This window comes from Erpetoichthys calabaricus, chromosome 3 (genome assembly GCF_900747795.2).
Source record: "Erpetoichthys calabaricus chromosome 3, fErpCal1.3, whole genome shotgun sequence".
NCBI classification, from domain to species: Eukaryota; Metazoa; Chordata; class Cladistia; order Polypteriformes; family Polypteridae; genus Erpetoichthys; species Erpetoichthys calabaricus.
In genome coordinates, this window is record NC_041396.2 from 132,090,290 (window position 1) to 132,108,469 (window position 18,180).

General features: G+C 38.3%; 1 protein-coding gene across 5 annotated transcripts in view; it reads right to left on the bottom strand.

Annotated features, from left to right (window-relative positions):
- The window catches only part of LOC114644899 (CAP-Gly domain-containing linker protein 4-like), a 207,783-nt gene that overhangs the window by 7,033 nt on the left and 182,570 nt on the right, over nt 1-18,180 (bottom strand). For all 5 annotated transcript variants that reach the window (XM_051925329.1, XM_051925328.1, XM_051925331.1 and 2 more), the window contains 3 exons: nt 15,346-15,469; nt 13,752-13,813; nt 1,942-2,017 (listed from right to left, as the gene is read on the bottom strand). In XM_051925329.1, coding sequence (XP_051781289.1) covers nt 1,942-2,017; nt 13,752-13,813; nt 15,346-15,469 — 262 coding nt within the window. The remainder of the gene's footprint in view (nt 1-1,941; nt 2,018-13,751; nt 13,814-15,345; nt 15,470-18,180) is intronic.

Genomic DNA, 18,180 nt, shown 5'->3' on the forward strand with positions numbered 1-18,180 from the left:
TTTGCTGCCACGACCGACTTATGGTCAAGCAGAACTGCGGAACCGTATTTGAGCTTGACAGTTCATTTTATTGACAGCGAGTTTGAGATGAAAAGCAAGCTTTTGCAAACTTCGTTTTTCCCACAAGACCATACAGCGGAGTTTATTGCAGTGGGCCTCAACGAAGCGATGTCTGCTTGGGGCTTGGTGGAAGAAAGACTTGTGTGCATCACAACGGACAACGCAGCTAATATGATTAGGGCAGCATCTGTGAATAACTGGCCGAGGCTACACTGCTTTGGTCACAGACTTCATTTACCAAAGGAATAATCGTCATTATTAATCGTGATAAAAATTTTGAGCAAAATAATCGTGATAATCATTTTTTCTGTTATCGTGCAGCCCTAATGCAATCTACTTCCTATCTTCCATTATCAGTAGATCACAAAACCAACAAAATAATTAGATTCTGTACCAAGCATTGAAACTGTCAGGATCCATTTGTAGACTTGGGTGTTACTGAGGCAGCAATAAAATAATACTTATTGCAAAATCTAGGCACATACTTTATTTGGCTTTCAAGTTGAACAGAAATGCAACATCAACAGTCTTGCAGCACGTATTGTAATGGACACTTTCAACCTCTATAGTCCTTAACAGGCCTTGAATATTCTAAGAGATAACTGATTAGTCATCGTCATACAGAAGCAAAATGTTTTAAGAAAATAGGAAATAAACAAGACAAATAAAAGCAACATGGGAAAACCACTGTGCTGCAAATTCCACCTATCGACCACCTGTGCAATTGCAATTGCAATTGCTTTCATGGCTCATCTTTCAAATTGCACTTCCAAATGCTACCTCAACAGTAATAATCAAAAACGTTTAACAACCCTCATAACCTGCTGAACAAGCCTGTATATAGCCATACTGGAGACTGGAACAATGCAAATAACGTAATATACACCAGACTGGCAATCATCTTTCATGTCTCTCTCCTCAAATTCATCTTGTCTTGAGCAGTAAATGTTCAACAAGACAAATACAAATAATAGAACAGGGTTGGTATGTGAAGCCAACAAGAATCAGCCTTAAATAAACTCAATGCTGAGCAATGATAAAGCTACACACCAGCAGGAACCTCTGGAAGAGATATGTTGTGCAACAGCAACTGAGTCACGCATAAATCACTAATAATGCAGAAGGTTTAGAACAACATGAGGTATTATACAGTAGATGAAATTTAAGAGGAGTAAATGTGAAGTACTAATAATATGAAGTAAAAAATTTAGATTGGAATTCATGATGGAAGCTTTGAAACTTGAAAATATAACTTATGAAAAGGACACAGAAGTCATAGTGGTCTTGTCATTATTTGTATCCAGAGAGTATGTAGAAACCATTTAGAAGGCTAACAGAATGTTAAATCATAGCACAATGTAGAGTATAATTCCAAGGAGGTTATGCTTCACTCTGTATCATGTACTAGTGACGCCTCATCCTCGAGTACTATGGGCACTTTGCACTCCATGACGGATTCCAGGACTGTGAGGAAAGAACTATGAAGAAAGACTTAAGCAATTTAACTTTTTTAATTTAAGCAAATGGAGAATAAGAGGTGACATGATTGAGGTTTTTATAAAATTATGAAAGGAATTAGTACTTATCACTTTAAGTTTTTCAGCAAGAACACAGGGACACAGATGGAAACTTGTTAATGGTAGATTCCTCACAAACATTAATGTTTTTCTTCACACCAAGAACTATAGTACACGGGATAAATTACTAAGTAGTGGTACAGAGTGATACTTTAGGGACTTGACTCAATGGTATTTTGTAAAAATTAGGCAAATGTTATTGGCAAGCTTTGATACCCTGAATGGCCTGTTCTTGTCAAACTTTTTCTAATGCTAGTAGAGTACATTGATACATCTCATATGAAGACAGTGTAGAGCATATTACCTGCTAACAGCAGTCCTCTTGTTCAGTTCCCGCTGTGAGGAAATACCTGAGGATGTGCTATAACTCCGTCTCATACCTGTTAGTAAGAAAAAAAGAGTGAATTCAAATATTACCATTTTTTTGTTTTCAATATCATGAGCATCATTCTATGATTGTTTATAAAGTACAATAAACACAAAACACATACAGATTCTACACAGAATTCTATACAAAAAATAACACATCGTTATTAAAATTATAAAATCAGTTCATAAATGTCATTGTATTTTAAACTACATTTTCACCCATGAAAGCAAGCGTTTTGGCTAATGACATCATATTAAATATTTAGTCACACCTCAATTTACACACTGAAAATTAGGTTGGTAATATAAATAGCATTCTTTTTGGGGACAGTCCAAAAACTGGAATGTGCTCAGTTAAAAGAGAAGCATGGTAAGCACCATAGACAAATTGAAACCTATAATTAAGTTGTTAAATAATGGACAACTAGGAAAGGCAAGTAAGAAAAATGAGGCTAACATCACAAGAGTGTTATAGCAGTAACTTTATCCAAATTCTCTTGTCATTGCAGAGTTATTTTATTTTCATGGAATGTACCATGTCACACACGTGCAATTGGGAAGTAAGCTAAAGGGCCTAAATAATGGTAATTTCCACGGCAGAACAGGGGGCAGCAAGGTGCACTGACTTTCTTTCTCAATCCCTTGCAGATCATCCACGGGAAATCCCGCAAGGTTTTGGTTGGGGGGGAAGTTCCGTCACTTCCTGTTTCGGCAAATAAAGCCGTCATCTTTGACAACCTGCCTCAGTTCTGTTTTGGACTCGAACCTGCAAACAACTCCTAAGAATTATCCATTTGCAGCCAGGGAATATTACACGGGTGGCTGCCCCAAACCTTTCTTGATTTCTTTGGCTTGTTCTTGTGGCAGCGGTGTAGTTGGCAGGATGGAAAAAGCCTAGAAGAAACAGGGACAGGACCTGAAACATAACCAGGTGGGAGAGTACTGGGGCAGAGTTTCCTGCGGGGTGGGGTGTTCATCTTGTGGTCCGGAAAGACTCGGTATAGGATCCGTTCCGAAAATACATAACTGGGTTATCAAAGAAACAAGGGGAGTATATGGGAGAGACATACAGGGCTAGTCCCTATGGGGGAAGCGAAGGGGGCTTATTATGCTCTTTCAGAGAAGAGAGCTGACCCCCCACTAGGGTTAAGACCCTAGATAAATGTGGGGCAGCCCCAGACCAGCAGGTGGAGAAAATAAAAAATTGGAAATTCGACCCAGAGAGGTTGACCCAGGAGCAAGCCTTTGCTCTCTGGAAAAAGGTGGCACTGTGGCTAAGGCCATTCAAATGTACCACCGTACAGATAGCCCAGCAGATAGTCTGCTTCCTCTTAATTAAGACCCCTCCAGGGCATTTCACCCAGCCGGTCTGGGGAGAATTCCAAAATATGGATGAGCTCATTAAGCTTGTAGAGTCATCTAGCACGGCCTCACAATTGGAGAGAGCAGAACGGTCCTTGAACGGATGCCATGGGGATTACGTCCCACAAACTCTGCCTCTCCTGTGCCACTCTCTCGAATTCACAACCACTCGTTCTGAGCTTGGGGGGGGGCCTTGTCAGACACGTGTGATTGGGAGGCAGCTAAAGGGCCTGAATAATGGTACTTCCTTGCCAGAACGGGGGGTGGTGAGGTGCACTGACTTTCTTTCTCAATCCCTTGCAGACCCATCCATGGGAAATCCCACACAGTTCTGGTGCCTCTGATGATGTTACTTCCGGGGCCTACAATGTCACTTCCGGTTCTGGAACCCTCTAATGACGTCAGTTCTGGTTCTGCCCCTCTGATAATGTCATGTCCTGTCTCAGCAAATAAAGCCGCCATCTTTGACAATCTGCCTCAGTTCTGTTTTGGACTCGAACCTGTAAACAACTCCTAAGGGCTCGTTTATACATCACGCTCAGAATGCTTATTCGCACGCATCATGGCTGCCACGCGTTCCCAGCATTCATTTGACGCGTCCTCTGAGCAGGTCCTCAGAAATTAACGCAACACGTGCACGAGTTGCAGTACCAGCAAAAAGTCGGGGGGCACAGTGTGATAAAAGTTAAAATGTGACATCAGAGTCTCTGTTTACTATCTACATGTAACAGAAAGCCGCTTTGAGTATCCTACGGGATTGATGTAAGCCCTTCGATGTTTGATGAATGGTTAGATGTGGTGAAGCAAAATGCTGACATTCAGATGCATTCGTGGTGCTTTTATATTCAAGTGTCGCATATTCCCGATCGTAATGACACGATTCATTTTAAAAGTCTCACATACCATCTTTTGTGCCGTCATTTTTTTCTGGAACTTCCTCCTGACCTGACAGCAGCGGCAAACAGCAATAGATCATCACACAGAACACATTAAATGTATATTCCAACTCTCTGCACATTTAGAATCCTTAGATCTATACTTGATATCACTTTCATGATGAAATGCATTAAAGTATGTATGTTGCATTTTACAGATAAATTGTTAATTTTGTTTAAATAATGAATACTGTTAATAATTACACACATGGAGGTGACATGGTGGTGAAGCAGTAGCACTGCTGTCTCACAGGGAATCACATCGCTGGAATTCCCTGCCTGAAATTTACATGTTTTCCTGCTGGGTTTCCACAGTGTGTTCCAGTTTCCTTCCAAAGATATGCAGATTTGGTGACACTAAAACAACGCTAGTGTATGTGAGTGCTTGTATTCACCTTGCGATGAGATGATGCCCCGTGTAGGGATTGTTTCTGCCTCATGGCCAATGCTTGCTGGAATGGACTCATCCCTGGACTGATGGATTTAATCATTAAACATCCTTTACAGAGATATTGCAGTAAGGTGTCATCAGAATTTAATGGATGTTTCAAGCAATTCACAACATAGCGAAGCCGAACCTGTTCTCACTGTGATAATATCTCACACTGCCACCTGGTGGATTCGTCCAGATTTATGTAAAGTAAGCGCGCAAGTATAAACAGTAAAATGCTTGCGTAGCAGAAGCATCCATTGGAGCATGTGTCGCGTCACGTGAAGTATAAACCTGGCCTTAGAATTACCCATTTGCATCCAGGGAATATTATACGAGTGGCTGCCCAAACCTTTCTTGATGTCTTTGGCTCGTTCTTGTGACAAGCAGGAAGATGGAGAGACAGTATCACGGTTTGTGGGTGTTTTTAAAAGACTAGGTATACCGTTAATCAAAGCTGTTTTGCTATAATGGCAAGTTAATCATACAGGTGTCTGTTATAAGACATGGTGTGCAGTAAGCTGACCTAGGACAATTTCCAGTTTCTTTAGAAAAGTGTGTATTTGACACAGGAAAGATGATCTTTCCTTCTTTAGGGTCTATCTGACAAGTAAAAAGAAAAACAAGAACAGATGGCCCATTTATGTAATAAAATAAAATGCTTAAGTAAATGATATGTTTTTTTTGATAAATAAGGGGAAGGGGGAGGAAGAATAAAATATAAAAAGCCAATCGAAAAATGGAACTTTTCTCTTCTGCCTTGCAACATAGAATCCATGTACTCCTCTGTGACTGAATAAAAATCTAATTGATTGAACTATTCCTGTCTTCCTTGGGGGATTTCTTCCACAACTTCAGCAAATTAGAACTGTCCCATGCCTACCTTAAGCTAGGGGTTGCTGAAAAGTCATGGAAGCCTTTACCAATCAATAAGCAGAAAGGGTTGTTGTGCCATTATAACGATTCATTTGGAGTTACATCAGCTATACATCAGGGCTATAGATCAGATATTGCAAGTGCTACCTAATGTGCAATGCTATTTGGACAATATCTTGTTAACAGAGTTTATGCATGAAGAACACCTATGACTCACAGATTCAGTCCCTAGACTTCTTGAAAAGGAAGGATTATAAACTGGTAAAGGAAAATTACAATATCTTGGTCATACTGTCAATGGTCAGGTCACTTGAAAAGGTAAGGGCAATAGACTAGATGGAGCTGGTATCTAAGTAATTTGAGATCAGTCATAGGTCTCACTAACTGCAATGGCTAAATCAAACCTAATCTCAGGACTATTCTGAATCCACAAAATATGCTTTTCAGCTAAAGAATATTTCGGCATTAGTCAAAAGAGTGCATCTCTGTGTGTATCTAGTCAAAAAGACACAAAATGTACTGATTCACTATGATCTTCTGCTAAATCTTTGACTGGCAGGTAACACATTGCTATATGGTGTCAGTGCAGTCATTTCTAATATGGTACCTAAGTGGATAGAAAAGTCATCAGCTGTTTTTTGCTGAAACTATGTTCAAAGATTGAATGAGAGGCTTTGGCAATTTTATTTGTGATAAATACATTCTGCCAACATTTATGTGAGTGAAAGTTCACACTTCAGACAAACCACATTCTCCTTAAAATTATTTAATCCCCAGAAAAGCATTCAATCTATGGCATCAGTAAGGATGCAAAGAAGGGATTCATTGTTCTCTGCTCAGCTTTACAACTGAAAGACAAAAAGCAGCTCACTATATAATACACATGACTTTCACAATTTCCTTCCAGTTTGGAATACAACTACACACTAGATACAGTAGATACTAGATACAGGTTTAAACACCACCAGTCAGCACAAGTGAAATCTATCACAGGTTTAAGTCTAATCCTGTTTTGTTAGGATGGAACTGGTGATTAAAGGAAACAATGGAAAGGATATTGCTAATAATAATGAGTTGTCCTCCTTTCTTAAAAGGTATGGAGAACTGACTATAAAGTACCTTCATGTGTTGCATAATCTACATTAAATTAAGTAAAATTTCCAGAGAGAGAAAATTTTATGAATTGTATGAGACAAGTTTAATTTTTTGTGATCAATTATTTATTGAATATTTCAAAAACAGTTAAGTGTTCTGTATGCTAGTCACAATGTGTTTCCATTAGGATGCTGTGAATAAAGGTGTGTCTTTTAGTTAACTGGGTAGTTTTCTATAAGGACCTCCTTGTGTGTTGTCAGCTATGTTACTCAGCATATACTGTATGTGGTAATAGTGTCATTCATTTTCCTTTTAAATGTTATGATTCCCAGAACATAACAGCTTCCAAAAACGTAGGTGATAGCACAACACCTCAGGTTTTCATATTGGATATTACATCGAATTAAGCACAACTGTAGTAGTAATTTAGAGATCGTCTGAGACATATACATTATGAATTAATGAATTAATTATGTAACCACTTACCTCATAAATTATAATGAAATCTACTGAATGGTAATTCCTTTACCAAATACTTCAAAACTCAGAGGATTTTGACGGATTGTTAAAGTCTGATTCTCAGAATCATACTTTAGGTCAACTTGTCAGACATGGCATTAAAATTCAAATTGTAATTATTACTCCACTAAACTATATTACATTGTATCACTGCTTAGTTACATTTGATTTGTTCCTGCTATTGCAAATATGACATATTTTAACACTACATCAAAATGTTTGAATACTGTGAATATCTTACGATTAATTTTGGAGCATAAAATTCACTAGACATAATGATTATCTTCTATATTTGAACTGGGCCTTAGACATAAAAAAAAAAGTTAATTAGAGCACAAAGAAATCCATTTTGCTTTAATTAGACACAAGTTCTTAAATCAGAATGACACATGCTGAATTTGATCAACATCAACAAAATTACAGATCTTATGAGCAAGGCAACTGACAATAGCTGTACTAGAAATAGAAATAACCCTTCTGTGGACTTTAAAACAGCTTATTTGAGAACTGGGATATCTCAACCTACACTTAAAATCCTACAAACATTATACATTTTATTACAGTATATATTTTATTATTAAAGAAAAATTTTCAGCTAGTGAAATGAACTCAAAACCTAGGGACTGCAATGTCAACCACTCTGTTTCCTTATGCACTCCAACCTAATAGCAAAACAGGAAAATTATAACTTATTTCTAAAATGAAACCCTTTGTCTGACTCTCTGAACCACTTTCAGCAAAAAAAGTGAAAAGGACAACCACTGGGCTAGCATTTATTTAAGCACGTACTTATAAAATTGATGCAGTACGGGGAGTAATCTATACTAATAAAAGGCAAAGCCCTCACTGACTCACTGACTGACTGACTGACTGACTCATCACTAATTCTGCAACTTCCCGTGTAGGTGGAAGGCTGAAATTTGGCAGGCTGATTCCTTACAGCTTACTTACAAAAGTTAGGCAGGTTTCATTTCGAAATTCAACGCGTAATGGTCATAACTGGAACCTCTTTTTTCACAATATACTGTAATGGACGGCAGCTCGATGGCCGTGGGAAGAGGAGTTGAGTGTCACGTCATCACGCCTCCCACGTAATCACGTGAAAAGACTGTGAACGCAGTAGGGACAAATGAAGGAGGAGCCGCAAACAGCGAAGAACAAAAAATTCATTAAACAATTGAGAAGGGAGCGAGTGAAGCATACAAGCATGTTCATAAGGGAAACAAAGCACGGTGTAAAACGTAAGTTTAAATTAAGTTTATAGAAATGCTCCCGCTGCGGATTGCAATAACATATTCGCGAGATAAAAGTTCAATGAGAAGACACGAGGTATAAACGAACCACACGCCGTAGCGCAACGTTAGGGGCAACAGTTTCAACCATTCTATGATCTGCCTCTGGCAACTGAAAGACGGCACATGGCGGATGTTAGCCCACTTGCTGACCGCAACGTTAGGGGCTTCAACTCTGGCGCTGACGATATTCGATTCTCGAGAGGGGATGCAGTGAGTGTGTATGCCTGATGAGCCCAGAATTAAGGAGAAACACGTGTCGCATACTCTTTGCATTATTTGAAAGTAAACTATTAAAACCATTCTATGATCAGCTTCTGGGAACAGAAAGAGGGCACGTGGCGGATGTAAGGCGACTTCCTGACCAACCACAAGCGTAACCTGGCAGGTAACCATCCATACAGTCAGATTGTGATTCAGAAAACGAATGCCATGAATTTAATTACCACGATCTACATACTGTCAAATAAACGAAACACATGCCGTAGCGGGACAGCTGTGAAAAGCGAGGTTCACAAAAAAACAGATCCTTAACAAATTGTTATTGGTATATTTTCGATCCGTTTAAAAAGGTTTTACTTTCTTCTTAAAAAATTAAAAGCAGTACTTCGCCGCAACGAAGCGCGAGAATTTGGCTATATATATCTGCTACTCACAATTAAAAGAGGGCACGTGGCTGATTTTAGACGACTTCATGACCAAACATAAGTGTTACCTGCCAGGTAGGGTTACCACTTTTAATACAAAAAAATAAGGGACGCATACTGCAGCGGGTGCCACATCTCAGTGCCAACAGTTTGCAGACTCTACTTAAAAGACCCGCCCTCCTCACTGGACAGTTAAAAAGACCAATCAAACTAACGATGGCATCAAGTATTACCCAATCAAAAGTAGGAAAGGAGGCATCTTCATAAAATGCGTGTGGGATGATTTGCATGAGACGCTGCTTTAAAAAAAATGATAAAAAAATACGGGACAAATTCCGTCCCGTATTGATTCAAAACGGGACGCGCAATTTCATTCTCAAATACGGGACGATTCCGTATTTTACAGGACGGGTAGCAACCCTACAGTGCCAGGTAACCACCCATACAATCGGATTGTGATTCAGACTAGGAATGTAATGAATGTAATTACCCCAATCTACATACAAGGCAAAAGTCTTGCAACATTCAAAGATGATGGCTTGGGATAAGTACACCATAGAACATAAAAGAGCTTATGAAGCCTTGAACCGAAAAAAGCAAGATCTCAGAGATTGTTAAAAAAAAAAAAGGAGGTAATGTCGTTTTACTCGCTGTAGATTTTAGTCAAACATTACCAGTTATTTCACGAGGGAGACCAGCAGATGAACTCAACGCGTGTTTAAAATCCATGCTTCTCCCACGCTCGGTTATATGTCGCGTGTTCTCGGGTAGGTGCACCAAAAAATGTATACATTTAAGCATGTAATGAGCAAACAAAAAATGAGGTATACCCGAAGGCACTGCAGTAGTACTTAATGTAACTTTACTTCTTAAATGTTAATGTTTTACTGTTTAATAATTTATACGCTTCTTATATGTTGTTCAAATTCTTTTATCAAAATACCAGTGACAGCGCAATGCACGATAACGTGGAGTGAATACACCATACGCATCCGCCCACGGCCGCCCTGGTGTGCGCAGATAGGAGTTGATTCTACAATAAAATAAAATAAAGATAAAAACCCAGGATTGTCTCCTGCCTTCTGCCTTGTGCCCTGTGTTGGCTGGGATTGGCTCCAGCAGACCATCGTGACCCTGTGTTCGGATTCAGCGGGTTGGAAAATAGATGGATAAAAAGAGTAATACAATCATCACCCATAAAGCGGATAGTAGACGTGACGTTCTATATGTGTACCAGATTTCAAGTCAATAGGTGAAACGGTTTGCGAGCTACAGGTGATTTAAAATCCTGGACAGACAAACGAATAGCCACGGTAGCACATTACAGAAGAAGATTTTACTGTTTAATAATTTATATTTATATGAAATGTGCTTCTTATATATTACTTCACATTCTCATATGATAATGATGTTAATGTTGTTTATATTGATTTCTATGTTATTGAAACTGCATGTATGTGTGTATATATATATATATATATATATATATATATATATATATATATATACTAGCAAAATACCCGCGCTTCGCAGCGGAGAAGTAGTGTGTTAAAGAGGTTATGAAAAAGTAAAGGAAACATTTTAAAAATAACGTAACATGATTGTCAATGTAATTGTGTTGTCATTGTTATAAGTGTTGCTGTCATATATATATACATATACACATACACATATATTATAACACACTACTTCTCCGCTGCGAAGCGTGGGTATTTTGCTATATATATATATATATATATATATATATATATATACACATACAGATATATATATATATATATATATATATATATATACACATACAGATATATATATATATATATATATATATATATATATATATACATATACACACATACATTATATATATATATATATATATATTATATCTGTATGTATATATATATATATATATATATATAATATATATCTGTGTGTATATATATATATATATATATGTGTGTGTGTGTGTGTATATATATATATATATGAAAGGACGCACTATCTTTGATATATGCACATACTAAATCGACAGGACACACATTCAACTGGGACAACGTAAAAGTAAAATTTAAGGCCAGTACAAAAAGCGCCAGAGAGTTGGCCGAGTCTTGGCTATCAGATGAAAATGCCATCAACAGACACTTGGACATAAACCCAGCATATGCCAAGTTAAGAAGGACATATGCACTTTAATTAAACGATACACCCCCCCCCCCCCCCTTGATCATACGGACTTAGTCACCTCCACCCACCCCCCCTTAATGTGTTGCTATATATTGCCTTTGATTCTTGTAAGTCTAAGCATTATCCTCTGATGAAGACCCCTGGCAGGAGTTGAAAGCTCAGGAATAAAACTATTTTATGATACGTGATTCGTTTTTTCTCCCTTTGTGGATCTCCAACTGCAAATATACAAACCGTATCACAGACCTTCTCTTCCATTCATATATATATATATATATATATATATATATATATATATATATGTATGTGTGTGTGTATGTATGTGTATATATATATATATGTTGATATGTGTATATATATATATATATATATATATATATGTGGATGTGTATATGTATATATATATGTAGATATGTGTATATATATGTATATATGTATATATATGTTTATATGTGTGTGTGTGTATATTATATATATAAAAGACAGCAACACTTATAACAATGACAACACAATTACATTGACAATCATATTACGTTATTTTTAAAATGTTTCCTTTTCTTTTTCATAACCTCTTTAACACACTACTTCTCCGCTGCGAAGCGCGGGTATGCTATTTATCTATATATATAAAGGAGAGTTGGGATCCGAGAGACTGTTTGTGGAGGGATGGAGAGTTAAGGCGGGTGTTGGAGTCACGTGATCATCTCCCCTCCCATTCACCTCATTTCATTCACTTCATTTCGCTCCAAGCTGAGCTCCGCAGCTGGCGCGGTCTTGCTGTTCTTGATTTGCTTTTCACATGGCCAAGTATATGTTGCATGCTCAAGAGTAAGCTCAGCGCACAACTTGGTCATATTACAACCGGAGAGGCGAATTGACAACATGGTATACAAAGAGATCCTTAACAAATAATTATTGGTATAATTTCCCTCAGTTTATTATTTAAAATTTTAAAGCAGTACTTCGCCGCTGCGAAGCGCGGGTATTTTGCTATATATATATATATATATATATATATATATATATATATATATATATATATATATATATATATATATATATATATATATATGACAGCAAAACTCATAACAATGACAACACAATTACATTGACAATCATGTTATGTTCTTTTTAAAATGTTTCCTTTTCTTTTTCATAACCTCTTTAACACTCTACTTCTCCGCTGCGAAGCGCGGGTATTTTGCTAGTCTTCTTATATAATACTCTACCGTGGCTGTCCGTTTGTCTGTCCAGGATTTAAAATCACCTGTAGCTCACAAACTATTTGACCTATTGACCTGAAATTTGGTACAAATATACTACATGACGTTTACTATCCGCTTTCAGGGTGATGATTGACCTCCAAGGTCAAAGGTCAACCCAGGAAGGTGAAGGTCAAAAATGAAATAACCTGTAGCCTGAAACTTGGTACACATATACTACACTGAAACTCTGCACTACAGCTTTATATTAAAAGTGAAGAGTTTTGGAATTATTACTCATTTTATTTTATTGTAGAATCAACTCTCGGCAGCGGCCAGCAGGGCTGCACATGCGTACAGGCGCCTTTCTCATCCCTACCACCTTCGCCGTCACTTCTCCTACCTTCTTCATATTTTAAATCATTCTTGAGTCAGATTGAAGACTTAAGTGCCAGCTTAAATGAAAAATAAAGGAAAACATACTAAGTAACTGCAATACAAAAACTGACTTAATCAGTTTTGACGCGAAAAGATGCAGACGAAAGAAGAGAAGAAGCGGGCTGCTATGGTGGAGAAAAGAAGAGCTGCTCAGGAAGCAGCAAGTGCATCAACCTCTGAGCAAATGAATGCTAAACATACAGAGAAAGAGTATGAAAACTATGAATGCTCAAGTCAAGTGTATTCACTGCACATTATCGTGCAGTGCGCCGTTACTGGTGGGATGATAATAATACAGGTAAAATAGCTGAGTAAGTTCTAAAGTTAAATGCAATGACCATCAATACTAGAACTAGTAGTATTTTCACTTTACTTGTCAATGTAATTGAGTACTTGTAGGCTATACTGACTTTTGGTGCTTTAGCTTGATGCCAGGAAAATAAATACATAAAAGTGTTGTTAAAGGTTTGGTTAATGCAATGAATCTACTTTCACAGCATTCCACATTCTTTATATTAATTAACAAAATATGAATACTACTACTATCTTATTACAACGCCCCTTATAAGATTCAAAGTATGTTCTGCAACAAAATCAAATGCTCTGAGAAAACTAGTTCACCATGTCTAGTTTCTGTAGCAAAATTTTAAATATTTTTCTCCTACACAAATTTACACATATCATGTTCATGATAACATTGCACATAAAAGAAATAATATATTGATACATAGGTTATCATTCTATATGGCAAATAAGTCTTACCAGGGTAGGAATGACTGAGTCTGGAGGAGATATCTGTAAGAGAATCCAAGGAGCCATGAACCCTATAAGACAGTTCATTCCATATTAACATCACCATTAAATGTGAATAAACAGAGAAAGTAATATAGAGTTGCACAAAACTGAAAAAGCCGTTTATCAAGATTACAAACAGAAACTTACTAATAAATTTCCATATTAGTGTTTTATTGATTAATATTAAGTACTTGCTGGTGATCTAAATTTTTCCATTTCGGTAATTCTGAATATAATCTCTGCGGTGGGTTGGCACCCTGCCTGGGATTGGTTCCTGCCTTGAGCCCTGTGTTCGCTGGGATTGGCTTCAGCAGACCCCCGTGACCCTGTGTTCGGATTCAGCAGGTTGGAAAATGGATGAATATAATCTGGGTACACACCTGGCTGATTATTTAATTTTTGTGGTTTAAAAAACATTGCAGTTAAAACTTTGTGACAATTTTTATCAATTAAAAAAGGAAATTTTTTTTGATAATTAAATAATAACCCACATGCCCATATTTGAAATTTGCCATTTTTAACTTTATGGGAGTGACTCTTAGAGGGCAAGGACTACTGGCAAAGAATATTTCAAAAATATTATCACAATCACGATCAGCAACCTCAAAATATCATAAAACAACACTTCACATGCCTATATTATCAAACCCCAAGTTTTGTGGAAAGGAGTAACTTTGACCCCTGGAATCCCATTAGGGGGTGGACCCCTGATTGATGTGGCATGATTCAAGTCTGCTGTTGAATTATCCTGGACAAAATATGGTCCTACAAATTAGTTTTTTTCCAGTTCTGGAGGGCCAAAAATAGGGGTAAACCCCAAAAACCTTGATGTCTTGCATAACTAGATGTCACGATAAGTTGAATGGTATGTCATATGGTGAGGTTTTCTAAGTGAGTCAAGAGGTGTCTGACAAACAACATGAAGTGATTTAAAACCATTCATAAGCAGGCATCAATAAGTTATGAACACAATTAGTTAACAAAAGAGCAATCACATAAACACTTAACCTTTCTTTTTCCCTCTTTTCCTAATCTGTAGGATGTCACAGTAATAAATATTAATGTAGCTAATTGCTTATAAATACCCTCCCTCATCAACATAAAAGAATGTTGAGTCGATATGGTGAAAAAAATTGAATAGGCAAACAGGGAAATGTTTCACATACCAAATAATCAACACCAGTAGACAAAATCTTTCTGTATGCTGTATAGGCTACTGTATACACAACTAAGTACAATTCCAAAGAAGGAGAAGGAGGTTTAAAAATCTTTCCGTAAAACAATCTCATTTGAAATTCCTAAATACAAGAAAGACCAGGAACTTCCTGAAGAAAGTGCATTCTAAAAAAATGTGTAAACTTGGGGGAAACTTTAAACATAGTAAAATGAATGACAACAGACAAGACATAAAAGTAAACAAAACCTTAGGAACAGCTCAGGAGACCATCTAAAAACTACATTGTATGTATACCTTTTTGAAAATTGTGGATAAACACATTATTAATATACAGTACAGTAAAAAAAACATTTTTTTGTTTTCAAAAAGAACAGAAAGACTAACCTCTGCACTCTGGATGGTGGAGCAAAGACACCATGTTTAGGTGGGCAATTGAAATAGCGCACTGTTCCCACTGAGCCATCATTCTTTCCACTGGGTTTGTCTAATTCCACTCCATACCAGAATCCTAAATATAATGAAAGAAATGACTGGCATAATAAAAGAAATGACTGGCAGAGTGGAGAACAATACTTAAATCAGGTATAAAGCCTTCAAAATATGACAGCTCAACAAAAAGTAAATATGTTCTTTGCTGCTTTACAGAACTGTTTAAAAAAAAAAAAAAAAATCTCTAATATCTATTGTGACGGATGGCCACGATCATTACCCAGCCAGGATGGCAGCTAGATGGAAGGACTGGGGGACAGAGCATCTGCGAGGCACTGCCTCCCCTGGGCCGCTAGGAGGCAGTCCTCCAGGGCAGCTGTAACACCGCAGATTCCCGCAGGGCACACTGGGAGTTGGAGTTTGGTGCAGTTTTATTGGTTTCCATGAGGGCCACCAGGGGGAGCTGCAGAGCCTTACCTTGAACTTCCATCACGCCTGGGAGTGATTCCAGGTAACACTAATGAGCCACCTGGAGCACTCCCAGGAGCAACATAAAGGGATCTATCTCATTCCATTCAAGGGGCCAGAGTTGGGAGGAGGTGGACAAAGTTTGCCGGGAGAGTAGTGGAGATGGAGAAAGACAGAGATGAAGAGGACTGTGCTTTGGTGCTTATTTGTATTGTGCTGCTGTGGGAAGCGAGGGAGAAGTGCTTCCCTATGGAAATAAAAGTGTGTTGTGTGGTGAACTCGTGTCTCTGCCTGTCTGTATTGGGTTATTGAAGCTGTATTCGCTCTGGTTACCACACTATAAAATATAACCTATTCTAGCAGTCATTGATTAGTAGTAGTGCCAAAGTTTCTGATAACCATTTGTAGGAATATGGAACAAACTAGCCATTTAAGGAACTGAAGCAAATATCATGATGGCTTCTAAGAACTTACTGGATGTTGCACCGGAACATCATAATTAGTGGTCTCAAGCAATCCATGCCTCAGGTGCTAAGAAGAGGATGTGCGCAAATCTAACGTCCTAAACCAATTTTTTAGTAGATATTCCCTCCTGCTGCCATTTTCTTTCAATGATCTGTTGCCCAATACCATCTCAACTACATCAACAACTCCTACTACTTTAAGTGGAATGGGCAGTGACAAGTCCAACTCTGACCATCAGTATGGGTAGCCTATAACCAAAGACCAAATGAGAATACAACTGAGGAAGCTGCACACAGGAAAAACCACAGAACAAGATGGAGTCAGTCTTCAAATTCATAAGGCCTGTGCTAATCAAGTTTATGGTATCTTCTGTCACCTATTCAGTCTTCCCTTAAGGCTCTAGAAAGTACTGCTGTTTTGTAAAACATTCTGCATTGCTCCTTGTTCCAAAGAAGAAAGGCACCTCTTCACCTAATGACCATAGACCAGTGGCACTTATGTCTCATGAAACCCTTTGAGAGGCTGGCCCTGGACTATATGAGTTCTCCTGTGGTAGACCACCTTGATTGGAGTGGAAGATGCAATTATCCATCTGCTGTACAAGGCTTAATTGCAAATGGACAAAGCTGGCAGCCCTGTGAGAACTGTGTTTTTGATTTCTTCAGTGGATTAAGTACCATTCAGCCATCCCGGTTAATGGGTAAGCTAAGAGATATGAAGGATGATGAGCCTATTGTGTCCTTGAAAATGGAGTACATGTCTGACAGACCACAGTTTGTGAGGCTCAAGGACTGTGTCTCTGATATGGATGTAAGTGACACTGGAGCACCACAAGGAGCAATCCTGTCTCCTTTTCACTTTACTTTGTACACCACAGAGGATAAATATAACACTAGGTCATGTTACTTGCAGATATTCTCAGATGATTCTGCAGTTATGGGGTATATCTGTAAGGGGGAGGAGACAGAGTATAAAAGTGATGTGGAGAACTTTATTTCTTGGTGCAGTATTAGGGTGTTGTACCGTGTTAGCCATTATGAATGTAGAGAAAAGCCAAGCAAAATGACACCTTTTATTGGCTAACTAAAAAGATTACAATATGCAAGCTTTCGAGGCAACTCAGGCCCCTTCTTCAGGCAAGATGTAATCAAGATGTAAGATTACATCTTGCCTGATGAAGGGGCCTGAGTTGCCTCGAAAGCTTGCATATTGTAATCTTTTTAGTTAGCCAATAAAAGGTGTCATTTTGCTTGGCTTTTCTTGGTGCAGAAAGAATTGTCTGCAAGTTAAATCAGTAAAACCAAGGAACTGGTTATTGACTTTCACCTTACCAAAGAGCTTCTATGTCCGGTTACTATTCAGGTTATACTCCAACAAGTACCTGGGGGTCCACATCAATTGCAGGAGGGACTGATCTCGTAACACAGAGGAACTATATAAGATAGGGCAGAGCAGGCTTTTTTTCATAGAAGACTGTCCCTTTAATGCAGGTAATTATATCCTTCACATATTCTACAACTATCTATTGTGATATATGGCCGTCAGTTTATCCCGGCCAATACCCCCAAGCCGCCAGATGGAGCCCTCCCTGCAACATGGAGGTGCCCCGAATTCCACCAGGGCATCATGGAACTTGGAGTTTTAATTTGCAGCCCTGCTGGATACCGCGGGGGCCATCAGGGGACGCTGCAGGGAAGAACAGGGAGTGGTACTTTCCCTATAGCCTGGAAGTACTTCCCAGTCACGGGAACAGAAGAAATGATGTACTTGCGGGCTGAAGAAAAGAAGAGTTTTGATCTGACCCGGAAGTGCTAGGAAGTCACGTGGACTGATGGACAGAAGCACTTCCGGGTCAAG